The 13,927-nt window shown below is 52.1% G+C and overlaps 1 protein-coding gene across 2 annotated transcripts in view; it reads right to left on the reverse strand.

Annotated features, from left to right (window-relative positions):
- The window catches only part of MAPKAPK2 (MAPK activated protein kinase 2), a 43,420-nt gene that overhangs the window by 1,528 nt on the left and 27,965 nt on the right, over positions 1-13,927 (reverse strand). The window contains exons 2-7 of one of the 2 annotated variants that reach the window (XM_049634282.1): positions 2,569-2,708; positions 2,306-2,379; positions 1,948-2,027; positions 1,345-1,471; positions 653-728; positions 120-244 (exon numbers count right to left, since the gene is read on the reverse strand). In XM_049634282.1, the coding sequence (XP_049490239.1) occupies positions 120-244; positions 653-728; positions 1,345-1,471; positions 1,948-2,027; positions 2,306-2,379; positions 2,569-2,708 (622 nt within the window). The remainder of the gene's footprint in view (positions 1-119; positions 245-652; positions 729-1,344; positions 1,472-1,947; positions 2,028-2,305; positions 2,380-2,568; positions 2,709-13,927) is intronic. The other variant, XM_049634283.1, reaches the window with a different exon arrangement.

Consider the following 13,927-nt stretch of genomic DNA (forward strand, 5'->3'; position numbering starts at 1 on the left):
TCACACAGACAGGATGTACCCAGCGGGCACAAGCACAGGTACAGACCCGCTGCCACACCACCCCCACGAGCGGGACACCTACATGCACACACGCGCACGTGCCGGCCTGCGGTCTTTACCTTCCTCTGACACTTCGGACCATTCTGGGTTGGGAAATTCATACTGGCCCATTCGGATGCGAGTCTTCATGCCCGGAGAGATGGCAAGACCATGGTTGGAGTAGAAGGGGGGATACCCACACAGCCTAAACCACGACGCAGGAAGAGAGGGATAGCGCTGGTATTACGTAGGGGGCCTTGCACCAGGAACAGGCTGAGAAACGGGCTTCTTCTTGTCAAGGTCACAGAGAAATTGGAACTCATTGATTCGGGCACAACGTATGAAGTCATGACCAGGGCCCAGAACTCCAGCATGCAGAGTATCTAAAGCACATTTTCCTGCCCATTTATCAGTTTATAGCCACCACTTGGCTACCAGAATCCAATAAGCATTGAGAGAAGAAGACATGCTGGGGATTCCCAGGGAAACCCCATCCAGAAGGGGACGCTGACCTTCGCTCCTTCCTCTTGTCCCAGAGAGGTACAGGCCTCCTTCCACCCCACTGCCCCAGCCCAGCACCCCCCACCCCCCACGCCCTCCCTGGCACACTCACAGGATGTACATGATGACACCCAAGGACCACATGTCACAGGACTTGTCATACTTCTCTGGACCCAGCACTTCCGGAGCTGCAAACCAAAGGTCCCTGTGGGTGGGTCTGGCCCTTGGAGCACTGTGCTATCTCCCATTTCTCTGTGGAACATGTTCTCCCTCCCAGCCCTTCAGCCCCTCATGATGGTCCTGGAGCTGGGGGTGGGAGGGGGGGGAGCAGCCATCACCCAGTGCTGGGATTGGGGATGGGGAACAGACCCTCCTCCAAGAGGAGCCCTGGGGCTAGAGTCTTGAGACCGAAACAATTCCTGAACTGAACAGCCTTGTCAACTCACGCTGTCCATTTAATTCAACAAACACGTTCGGAGAGTTTATTCTGTGCCAGTCAGCTGGGGCCCCAGAACCAAATCTGTGTCCCAGACTCCACTGGGAATCTGATGGCAAGGACCGACCTTCTTGGGGAAATTACACGTGGGCACAAAATCCTGCCTATACTCTCAGAAAATTTCCCATAATGCCTCAACCCCAGCTTCACTCTGACGAGCCCTACTTGTGGTCAGGTCACATCAGAACCAGCTCCGGAAAGGGTCAGAGGACATGATTCTCCCAGGACCGGTGGCACCGAGAGCTGGAGGGAGGGTGTGAGAGCAGCCCTGGGGACAGATGGGCGCCCCAGGCCTCCTTGGGACTTACCCACATAGTACGGCGTATAACAAGGAGTGGTCAAAGAATTGTGGCTGGTGGTTTCCTTGGCAAAGCCAAAATCGGTGAGTTTCAGAATGGCATTGGGCCTTTTGGAGGTGTATAGGAGATTCTCAGGCTACAGAGAGAGAGAGAGACAGAGAAACAGCAACTCTGCTGAGCCTCTGAGGGGCTATGAGAATCAGAAGGGTGACGTTCCTGTCTTCCCTTCTCCATTCAACAGTCATCAACAATCAGGCGGGTATACACGACCAGGGGTCTGCCTTCTGAGAACTTACAGCGTGCTTGGAGACAGGAGACTAACACAGACAACCACGAGCAAACACCACAGGGACACAGAAACCAAAGGTGAGGACCACAGGGCTGGGCACAGCCACAGGCGGCTTTGCTCCTGGGTTTGGGGGTGTGCCCAGAGCGGGCAGGCCCCGTGGGGCAGAGAATGGCACCCTGCCCTACTGTGCCCTCAGGAGCCAGGCAGCAAGGCTGCAGGACACTCCTGGGAAGGACAAACCTTCCCAGGGTCACCGCGGTCCCACGGCCGCGGCCCTCCGCGACACTCAGTCAGGGGGAGGGGTGGCAATAAACGGCTGGTACCTTGACATCCCGATGGGCAATGTTGATTGAGTGCAGATACTGGATGGCCTCACCGATGCTCTTCATGATTTCTGACGCTTCTGTAGCCGTGAGAGGTGGGAGAGAGAAAGAAGGTCACAAGATGCATTGTCGGGCTTGAAACCCCGCCCCCCGCCCCCCAGTGCAGCCCCAGACTCCCTAAGTCCACCACCCACCCTAGAAACCAAGAAATGGGGAGCGGTCACGTTTCAGCTGCGGATGCCAGCCTCGGCAACAAGCTGGAGGAGGCCGTGGGCCTCGGCATCTCTCCTAGAGAGCAGGCGCTGCAGAGGCCCCCTTCCCACACCCCTGCCTGCCAAGGCCCGTCCCCACAACAGACCCTTTCTACCTCTTTCTGTGAACGCTTGGTCTCCTCGGTCCTGGATTCGGCTAAAGAGCTCTCCGCCATCCAGACTGAAACAAAGCCACAGTCAGATCCGACGGGTACAAATTCCCACCACCCCTCCCCACCGCCCGCCAAAAGAAATGAAGCATTTATGTCTGAAGCTGTGGGTCCAGGCCTGGGCAGTGCCTGGAGGGTGAGGGGCCTGAGTGGAGGCGGGGACAGGCTGGGCAAGGGGCAGAATGGGCACGGGTGCATACCATTCCATGACAATGAGCAGGCACTTCCTCCCCGCGTACAGGTTCTCATAGACATCGACGATCCGCACGATGTGTGGGCACTGGGAAGCCCTCCAGTGCAGCTCGACCTCCCGGCGGGCCTTGGGGCAGTCCTGAAGCATCTGCAAGCCAAACGGCCACCTGTGTCACTGCACTGTCTCTGCAGGAGGACAGCTGGCTGTCGCCCCGGGTAGGCCTATTCCAAGGCCGTGGCCCGGGTGCCCACGGACATCCACGCTGGTTCGTCAGGAACTCCCCGCCACTCCCATCTGGTCCCCTGCCAGCTCCCGTGGCATTTTCTCCGGCCCCTCCCCCTAAATCCTGACTTGGAGCTCTGCAGCTCCCTTATCTGCTCTGAAAGAAACCTTAAGATGACCTCCATGGGGCCTTGACAACTACACCGAAATCAGCCCGTGGACTATTTTATCCAGGTGGGCCCTTCCTAGCCACGGGCATGGAGTCTTTTCTAGAAGGCAGGCAGCAGTCGGGCACTGGGAGACAGGGGTTAGTAAAGGAGGCATGAGGAGAAAGACAGGCAGAAGAAAATTAATACAATCATAGAAAGGGGCCTGGAGAAAGGAAAGACTCCGGAATCAGTAAGAAAAGGGACTCCCAAGATCCCTCAAAACCCAGCACACCAAATCCAGAGCAAGGTGCTTTCTACCTCTGTGACATACTTCGTTCGACCAACCGATGGCCTAGGGAGTCAGCCTGACGTGTTTCGAATGCCGCTTCTTACATGTTTGCAACCTTGAGCACATTCCTTAACTCATGAGCCTCCTCCCTGTGCCTTCTTTCCCGGACCAGGTGGCCAGGGACACTAATGGAACCTGGGGGGCTGAATCTTGATTAATCCAAGCCAGTCTCACTAATTCCTAGTCCTTTACTACTGACTAGTTTTGGAACAAGCCTAAGACCCAACGCTGGCCAAGATGAGATTTGTAAAAAATCCGCTAGAGGCCTCTTAAAGGGAGCACAAGGAACCCATGCCGTCTTTCCTGCTCGTGGCACCTGGAACGGGGACAGCCACCTTAGTGCCATACAGGAGGCCGCCTTAGAGGACAAGTCCATGCCCTGAGGAAGCAACCGGGAGAGGAGGCAACGACCTGGATCCTCGCTGACACCAAGAACCCGCCCTCAGAACCTGCTTGTGGTAAGATCAGAATCTTTCCTTACTATTTAAACGGCTTTTAAGGAGAGTTCTTTTATTGCGCAGAGCCAAAGGCACCCTGATCTATTCCTTCGCAAAATGGCGACAGAGTTGCGAGGATTGAACAACCCTGCAAAGCGCCTAGCAGAGTGCCTGGTATATGCCCGATAACCAGAGCCATGGCTTTCATTCCAGAACGTCCGCTATGCGCACAGCACAGATGCCAAAATGATTAAGACAAAGACCCGGAGAGACTTACCATCTCTGTGGGAAGTCAAGATTAGCCCTACACAGTAATTTAAGGGCGGTGGAGGCTGAGAAGGAAATGGTGAGGCAGAAGGGAGGCCATCCAGGCCAGGAAAACAGTGGGGATCGGGGCACTGACTGGGAGGGAGTGGAGTTGGAGTCGATGGGTGATGCAGCCCAAAAGCTCAGAGACCTGCTGCAAAGTGCACAAAGCTTGGAAAGAAAGATCAGATGGTCCGGATGAAGCCAGATCACAGAGGGCGGTGAAAGGCAAACACAGGAATTTCCAACAATAAAACTAGAATTCATCATGCTACGGTCTGCGATATACTAGGCCTTTTCTAACTGCACAACTGCCTTTTTTTTTTTTTTTAATATAATTTATTGTCAAGTATACAGTGTGAACGGTGTGCTCTTGGTTTCGGGGGTGGATTCCCGTGATTCATCACTTACATACAACAACACCCAGTGCTTGTGTCAACAAGATGCAACTGCCATTTTATGGGATGAGGAAATTGAGGCTCGGACAAATAGCATGTCCAGGGCTAAGTTCCTAGGGAAAGGCAGAGCCAGGGTTGGAATCTAAGCATGGTGGGTTCTAAAGCCCAAGCCTTTTCCATGACACGAGTCTTTAAAAGGAGAGCTGGAGGCTGAGACTTGTCAGTTCCGGACAGGCAAGTGCAGACTGACCTTGCAGAGGCAATCCCCAGACAGGTGCCCAGATAGTTCAGTCTCCTAAGGAGCAAGCAGGAGGCAAGTTTCCTGTGGGGTCACACTGCCACCTCGTGGCCATCTGGGGATACTGCACATGTTCTGAGTTCCGCCACCTTCAACTTTAATTCATTTGGATGGACTAGGAAAAAAGCTTACTTTCCTTCCCCATGCTCTAAGGAAAGCAGGAGGAGGTACTGACCAATTTCATTTGCATGTAATTCAACTCAGTAAGCACTTACTGGGTCCCACATTGTGTTGAACGTCAAGACGTAACAGAAGAGTCCCAATCTGAAAGAATTCAAGCTGGGGCGGGAGGAATCAGGGTACTAGGGGACATAGAAACAGAAAATACTTATGAGCCAGTGAGCTAATGTGCTATATGGGTGATAAGTTCAAATGGTTCAGAAGCAAAAGTCTCAGAACAGCCAAATAGGAAAGACCTCTCTCGCCCCCTACAGGTGTATAGATGACTATGAGACCCAGAGAAGAAGAAGTAAAGTTGACAGATTTACTCAGAGGCAACTCGAGGTCATGGATTTACAATCAGGAGGGTCTTGCGTGCGGGTCTGGAATTTGTCAATTTCTGGTTGCATTACCTGGAACAGGTCATTACGTTTCTAAGCCTGTTCTGCATCTGTGAAGTGAGGGGGTAACACTTGGCTGGCCCCCTTCCTCACAGAGCCATTGTAAGCATCTCATGAAATAGTCTTGCTAAGAGTGCTTTGTTATCAGGAAGGCACTCATCACTGTAAACAGCGGCGTAACTGCCACAGCACAGGGACTCTCTCCATCACCTCTGAGTTGGGGCTGGAGCCCGCTGACGTCACCAGCAAGACCGTAGGCTGGGCTGGCGTTTGCGGCCCAGTGACCACAACCTGGAAACCAGCTCCGGGCTCTGACCAACCAGAGCTGTGCCAGGCGGGGACACACCAATGCCCAAACCCAAGTGCGTGTTCCCTGGCCCCCCCACGAACTCAGAGCTGGCGCTCCAACCTGAGACGGGTTAGACCACGTGGCAGAAGAGCATGTGCGGTCAGGAGGCCTGGGTTCACATCCCGCCTCCAGGCCCACACATAACGCTTCGCCTGGTAGACGAGCCAGACGGACCCACTACAACACGCTGGCCTCAGGAGCCACGCGCACCTCACTTCCCAGCTCTGCGCTTCCTCGCGTGGTGCGCTAAGCCAACCTCCTTCTCTGCAAGGGGTTTCCTCATCTGTAAAGCGGGATTAGATTCAGCGAAACAAATAAACCGGAAAGAGTCGTATGTTTAAGTTCTACAAGAAACATAATAAGAATTTCCCATGGAGACTGGTGCCTGGCCTCCAGGTACGTGTTTATCAGAAATCCCTGGAGGGATACGAAAACCAACAAGCATCGAAGGCAAGACCTTCAACTGGGTCAGGTGGGCAAGTGGGCTGATGTGGTGGGGGAAGAGCCTGAAGAGCCAAAGAGGCTTTGCAGACAGCTGTGGGGTGTGGACAGCCAGCAGGGAGGACATGAGAAGCGAGCTAAGTAAAGAACAGCAGTGGGGGTTGTGGCAGACGGGGCGGGGCGGGCGGGGGGTGGGTGCATGAGCCCCTAGCCAGAGGAGAGTCAGAGAGAGAAACAGGATTCCCGTAGTGCTGCCAGGGGCCACCAACAGGTTCAACCAGAAGCCAACAGAGTCACCTAGGAAAGGCTCACTCCTCTGGCCCGACAAAGACAGTGGAGGCCAAAGGGCCCAGGTCTCCAGCTCTCAGGGCTCCAGACCAGATTGGAGGAAGGAAGGAAGGAAGGGTCTTCTCACCAAGAAGCCACAACACACAAAGCCTGCAAGGGTTTATGAAATATTTTAAGCCCACACTAAGCGTGGAGCAGATGCTGTGACTTGTCTCCGCCCCCTGCTCTGCACGCCGCGTCTGAAATTCTCTCGCACTGTAGAAAAGGTTAATGATTGCGTGTGCAATAGACAAGGCCACCCACTAAGTGTGGCAAGGGCCAGGGACAAGGCCACAGAGCCCACTGCCTGGGGCGGAACCTCTAGGATGACAGTGGCAACGAGGGAGACGTGGCAGCTTTTCCCCAAACCCTGTTTCGAGCCTCAGTTTGCCGGAAGCTCTGGGACGAGGAATGGGGCCCCTGATGCTGGTTGCTTATGGTCCCCCTTATCTCCCCAGTCACCAAATCTTCCATTGTGGGGCCACAGGAAAAGGCTCAGGAGTGGTCAGCATCCTAAACCGGGCTGAGGCAGAGAAATGGGAAGTAACAGAGCTCAGGGCCTGAAGCATGGTTCACCAGAAAAGCAGGTACGAGGACTGGAGGGGAAGGAACGAGCCGCAGGCCCCAAGGGATCATCCCCTTCACAGGCTCCAACATCTGCCAGGTGCGTGACCTTGTGGAAGTTTTTAATCCCTTTGGACTTAAAAGGGGGTAATAACAGGACTCGCCTGTATTAAACAAGGTAACGTATGTAAGTTACTAAGAGCAGTGCAGGGCACACAGTGAGCAGCGCATTCGCGTTTGCTATTATCATTCTGCCCCCACTTCCCACCCAGGTCGTTTCAGGGTCCCACCGGGGTGGGCAGCTGGGATCCCGCTCACGCCCACCTGGTTTACGGCGTTATTAATAGCTCCAGGCACCGGGCGGAGGGGGACCCAGAACACTGGAAGGGAGGCGGTCTTTGGCATCCCAGCTCTGAGCTCTTCCTCTCCCTCCCTACGCCACCCAGACCAACCGGACAGCTGGGGGCGGGTGCACCCGTAATGAGAGGAGGAAGACATCCCTTCCCAAGACTGACCGGGAGCCAAGAGTCTGAGTCAGGCACTGCGTGTGTCCACAAGTGTGTGGGGTGTCGTTAAAACCAGACCTCCTCCGTCACTCGCAGCAGGAGGTCAAGGGAAAAGGCCCCGTGTGCCGTGCACCCACCCTCCTCCTGGACTACAGGGCGGTGCTGAGCTGGCGCTCTGAGGCACAGAGGGAAAGAGGAGGTCGTGGGCAGGAGGCTGCTGTGAGTCCCAGAGAACACTCCAGCAGAGAGCGGGATCCCCAGGGAACAGGGGGAAGGGAGCCCCTGTCCTCCGGGGTGCTCTGTGCTAAGCGGGTGCTAAGGACTCCAAACGTGGAACCCTCGTACCCAACTGGGAGGGCGCATCCCACTTTACTAATGAGAGAACTCAGGCTCAGAGAAGCCAAGCAATCCATTTAAGGTCTCCCAGCAGTTGCCTGTGGCAGGGCTGGGATGCGGTGCCTGTTCTCACTGCTCCTGAAGCCCCTTTTCCACCGCCCCGTGGTAGGGCAAAGGCACAAAATCTGCCAAGACTGTCCACAAATCAACGCCAAAAGTGGGGGCCCGAACGTACGAACCCTTTGATCCTGAAATCCCACTTAGAGAATTTGACCCAAAGCTACTATCCTAGAAGGAGCCTTAAGGTATGTCCCGGGTCAGTGACATCAACCGGAAACAGCTAACGAAGGCCCAGCGATAAGCAAAGTTGCTTTTGTTTAGAAGTGTGTTTACCTATACAATCTATAATCGTTACTGCAATGTTGGAACTGAATGTTTCGTCAGTAAGGGAGTCCTGTGTGTTAGATTCTCAGTCACCATCGGTCACTGTCAATGGGGACACTCTACTTTTTTTCTTTGAAGCACAAATCCCAATCTTCGTTTCCTAAAATTTTCTCATCAGAAAGTATCTGATAGTAAGTGAAAAAAGCAAGTTACAAAGCCTAATTAGGTACAGTACAGCTCTATACATTTATTTACATCTGTGGGGGGAGGGTGTAAAAGGAAGGGCATTCATACTCAATAAAACGCTAATGGTAATTCTACCTGAAAAGGAGGATTACAGTAACTTAACTTTCTTGTATCTTTCTCTTCTAGGTGACTTACAATGAGCATCTGTACTTTTTAAGAGGCAAAGAAAGACTCTTAGCTTTCCAAATGTATTCCAGAGGCCGTCGTCCCACCCCCAGGTCTCCCCACATCCACGGAAGGGGGAAGGCAGCTCACGCCAGCAGGTGCAGGCTGCCACGGGCAGGTGCCCACACCCCTCTCCCCGACAGGAGGGGCGGACACTGAGAACTGCAGCTCAACCCGCCCCAGCGTCCTCCGTCCCCTCTGGCTCCTGACCTGGCCGTCCAGCTCCCCAGCCAGCGGGCGTCTGCGTCAGCTCAAAGCTCTTTATGCCTCTCCTCTCAGCCTGAAGCCTGCGGAACTGGCCCCCGCAGCCCCATGCTAGCGGAAGAGGGAGATGTGGGAGGTCACGAGGCCACAGGACTGGGACACAGTGTCCTCACAGCCCTCATCCCTGGACCTGGAACCAGGGAGGGAACCAGGGAGGAGACGCAGAGCACAGAGCGGGAGCTCACCCCCCACCCCCCCAAGGATGCCATCACGCAGCAAGCGTCTGCAGCACCCAGTTCACACAGCCCGCCGTTTGGGAGAGTGCTGGGATGTAACAGAGAACACAGCAAATCACGCCTGTGCCCCATGCAGCCTCCATTGGGATGCAGGAGGCACACGGTGAAAAAGTCTAAAAAGGTTTATTACATCCTGTGACTTGTGCTACAAAAGAACGAAACAGGGGGCTAGGGTGCTGTCAGAAATCAGCAGTGGTAGTGGGGAGACTCTCTCTCGCCCCCCCCCCCCCCCCCCCCCCCCAATGACAGAGAGCTCCTTATATCCTGGACACATGGTCACTTGTCTCTTCACATCTAGCCCAGGTCAGGAACCTAAGAGATGATGAACAGGTAAGTCTTGGTTGAAATGACCTTTCTCTAAATCCCTGGCAGTGTGGGGGTGGGGAGTATGCCCTCTTCTAGAACTTCTGCAATGAGGAGCTAGTGATGACCTTCCCCTAGAAAATGATCTAAGGAGAAATCAAATAGAGTTTTTAAGTCTTAGAAGGTTACTGACATAAAAGATACACAGCAGTACTGCATCTGGGTCCCTCGTTGGCACACACAGTCCCAAATATTTGGCTGGGAGGTCAAAGTGGTTCTCTGTTACTGACTTTCATTATTGTGATAGGGAAAAATCCTCACCCAAAACAAAGCTAAAACTTATAACGGGGAATCCGGTACTAAAAGCCTTGAAAGAACCACACTACACTGCCCAGACCAGCTAGATCTTCCCTGTGCTTCCTGCCCTCTCTCTCCAGGACCTTCCTGGGGCAGCCACAAAGGACCAAGGTTCAACAAAAAGGCAAGAAACTTAAAAGTCACACTATAAACGACAATTAAAACAATATCTATTTGCAACACATGACAGATAAAAGGCTAACTTAACTCCGACAAACCAATTGTAGAAGATTAACGGTCTGATATAAAAATGGGCAAAGAATACGACCAGGCAGTTCAAAGAAAGGGAACACAGATGGCCAAATGAGAGATTCTCCATGCGACTTGTGAAAAGAGAAACGCTTACAAAAACAAGACAGTAATGTCACCAGAATGGCAAATATGTTTTAATGTTTGACCAAAACCAAAACAAAACTCCTGGGTTTATGCCAAGATTTGGAAGGAAAGGGTACACCCTCATACACCCCGTAGGGACGTAAACTAGTATAGAGGAACTTGGCCCGAATCTATCAAAATTGTACATGTTCAAACCTTGAACGGAGTAATTGCCCAGCTAGGAAATCATCCCACAAATATGTTCCTAACGCATTTTAATGGCCCCCAAACTGGTAATGACCTACGTCCGACACTTCAGAGCTGGTCAGATAGATGGCAGGCACCTACACACCAGAGAACTTAGTGCACAGGCTGTGAGAGATGCGGGGCTGCATACGCCATGTTTATGGGAGGGCAGACCAAGAACAGGATGGCACTTTGGCTTTACTGTTACCATCCTGGTTTGTTTAATGGACTTTCATTGGCATTACTTAAGCAACTTTTAAAGTATATTCACGAAGACAAGAAGCCAACACACCAAAAGGTTAATTAATGGGTCACTGTAAACGGTGGTAATAAAGGTAGTGCTTTCTTCTTTTGTGGGCTTTTCAAACGTCCAAAAAATATACTGAACAGAATAGAAAATATAATAATACCATTTGGGTGGTTTGTTGTTGTTTTGTTTTTTAAGGCGCAGGGGAGAAGGTACACAGGCCTGCAGATGCTCACAATTTTTCTGGAGGTATTTATCCCAAATAATGTTAAGAGGGTTGACTACCAGGAGAAGGTTCTACTGAAAAACTTGTGTTTTTTTGTTTGTTTTGTTTTCCCCTTTATTTTTTTATTTTTTATTTTTTTACTTTATTTATTGAGAGAGAGAGAAAGAGAACGGGGGGGGGGGGGGGGGGGGGGGGGGGGGAGGGGGGGAAAGAGAAAATCCCAAGCAGGCTCCGCGCCCAATGCCGCACTGGAACTCAAGAAACGTGAGATCATGACCTGAGCCGAAGTCGGAAGCTAAACCCAGTGAGCCACCCAGGTGCCCTACGTTTCTACTTTATATCTTTCTGTAATATTTGGATCTCACCATCTACATGCATTTCTTTTTAAAAATCAAGCCGAGAGGTTTAGATTCTAAGGTGCATTATGCCTCAGTTCTTACTTGACCCCTGGCCTCAGACTGTGACCCAGCTCTGTGTGCCCCAAAGCAAGTCAACCTTCTGACTAGCGAGGCAGGGGACCAGACGCAGGAGATCCCACACTGGCCGCAGGAGGAAGGACCCGGTGTAGTTCAAAGTACGAGGGCTACCCGGCTGATGTAAAGGCCTGATGTCTCCCTGAAGAGCATTAATCCAAATATGAAAAAGAGCAGGTTGAGGCCCCAGACCACCGCTGCTAACCACCTGTGACTCCTGTGGAAATGAGCACCGCACAAGGTCAAGCACGCTGGAGTCTCAGGCAGGAAACTGACGGACTGGGGGACACAGATATTTGTGTTTCTTCCAGCAGATGCTCATGATCGAAAGAGGAATGTTCGTGTACACCACACCAACCACGTGTCAGGTGTACTTTATATTTAGAAAACACGTTATAATGAAGCCTCCGAACAGCCCTCTGGAATAGTCAATTGCAGAGTCCATGCGGAGGTGTGGCAACAGGTCCTGGGGAAGCAACTTGCCAAGGACGCGAGGCTAGTAACTGCCGGAGCCAAGATGCAGACCCGGTTCAGACACTAAGTTCCAGGGTCTTATCTTCACGACAAGCGACGCTTTGACAAGCAAACCCTGAGCTGCTGCTATTAGTTTACTGTTGCCCTGGCTCCCTACGCCGCCCTGTTCACAGGTCTGCCCCATTTATCTCTGTACCTGCCCGGCCCAGCGCACAGCTTAGTGCAGAAGAGACACAATGTACACTTTGCTGATAAATTAAAAGGCAGGCTGTATAACAGAATTGCTTACATCAGGATACAAAGCATCTTTCCCTGCACACGAGGCAGACAGTGGTGGGAAGGAAACACACTAAACGCTCCCAGCTGGATTGAAGCCAAAATCGGAGTGGCAGCAAGAAGAAAATGCCACATTCTTTGCAGTGTCTAGGTACAACTTTTAAAAAACCCACAGAGATAGACAAAGTATCAAAAGAAATTAAGACGGAAGGAGGTCAGAGACACTGTTTCTGGCATATGCAGCCTCCATCAACTTGACCCTGTGCAACTGACGAAGCAAATTCAAATTCTTAATTAGCAGCCATAAGTGCCAGGTCATCGTCAACTCTCCTGTGAAGTGGAATGAGATTCACGGTGTGTACACTTTCATCAACAGATCTAATGGGAGGTGGAGAGAGCTGAGAGACAGAAAATGGAAGACGAGAAGGGTCCTACAGATCACGAGGGCAACACACACACACACACACACACACACACACACACACCCTACCCCTGAAACAATTCCTCATGCCCAAGACTGAAAGTCAGCAGAGTGAGGAGAGAAGGCAAGGGAACCAGAGGTTAAGTAACGCCCGTGGTAACCTATGAGAGAATAAACTGATAGAAGGTATGAACCACTCTTCCCTGCTGTTAGCAAAAATGGCCCAGATGCAAGACAGAGCTCGCATCACCCAACGTGAACACGAGGGCATCGGACAGAGAGAAATGCAAGGTGTTTTGTTTTGTTTTTCTTTTTGTCTGCTAAGAGCATGGCACTTGATAAATTCTTGCCGTGCCTTTCTTAAAGAGTTCACCTGTCACACAGCCGGAGGTGCAAGGAAGGGAAATGCTCCTTCAGATTCTGACCAGGAAGCAACATCTAGTAAATTATGTAGCAACAACAAAACATCTTAGCACAAACAATAGCAACAAGAATACCACATTGGGAGGAAGTAACCTTGTCATTTTAGAGTTCAAAGGAGGGAAGAAAAAGCTCAGGCACAAAAACAATTGTTTAGCCTACACTTGCAGAAAACCGATATTTAGATGTTGCCTCAACGGAGCAGTATGAGCACAGATCCCACAGGGGAATGCATTTCGAAAGATAAGGTCTGGTCCCTCTGAAGTAGATTCTGAGCACGTAAAACATAATAACCCCCGAGAAAGAAACGAGGGGGAAGCAGCCACCGATGGTTAAGTCCACAGCACAGGGAGCCCCGATGAGCTCGGGTACTGAAGACAGGACAGACCCCAAGAGAGTGGCGTGGGCTCTTAGAGCGAGCAGGGCTTGTGAAAACGCAAGAATGACTGCAGGCTGTCTTAATCCTACGTGCAAAGCTGTAAGAAAAACCAGGGAGGGGGAAGAGGGGCCCCTCATGGGGCTGAGGCTCTAAGCCACAAAAATGACAGCCGATGCGGGAACGTTCATCTCCAGCATGGTCCATCGTGTTTTGTTTGTTTGTTTTTAATCGCAGAGAAAGTTCTTCAGATTCGAACAGGCCAAACCTTGACACACACTGAAGGGAAGCTTTGAAGGGAAGCTGAACCAAGAGCCAACCTATAAGCACCCAAGGGTGACAGAGTGACAAGTTGCCAATCGTGAAGACACCGCGAGATGCAGAAACAATCTGCAGGTGTGCCTCCAGAACCAGCTGGTGATCACGGAGGGCTCCGGGGAGGAGGAGACGGGGGCGCCCTGCTCTCCCGCAGCTTTCCTTCTCTCAGCACCCGCCATGCTCCAGGCACCATGCTGAACGCTTCGGGATTTAGGGAGTTCACAGACCAGTCAAGGGAAAAAGAAACGACACCTAAGCAGAATGGTCATTAAGAGGGGCCGCCGAACGTCACATCGGTCTCTGGCCAACGGATTCTGAAGTGCGACCACAGCCCAGCCTGGGTTCCCTGAGAGGCTGTGACGCATCTCATCTTAATA

The sequence above is a fragment of the Panthera uncia genome, chromosome F1 (assembly GCF_023721935.1).
Source record: "Panthera uncia isolate 11264 chromosome F1, Puncia_PCG_1.0, whole genome shotgun sequence".
In the NCBI taxonomy this organism is placed as follows: domain Eukaryota; kingdom Metazoa; phylum Chordata; class Mammalia; order Carnivora; family Felidae; genus Panthera; species Panthera uncia.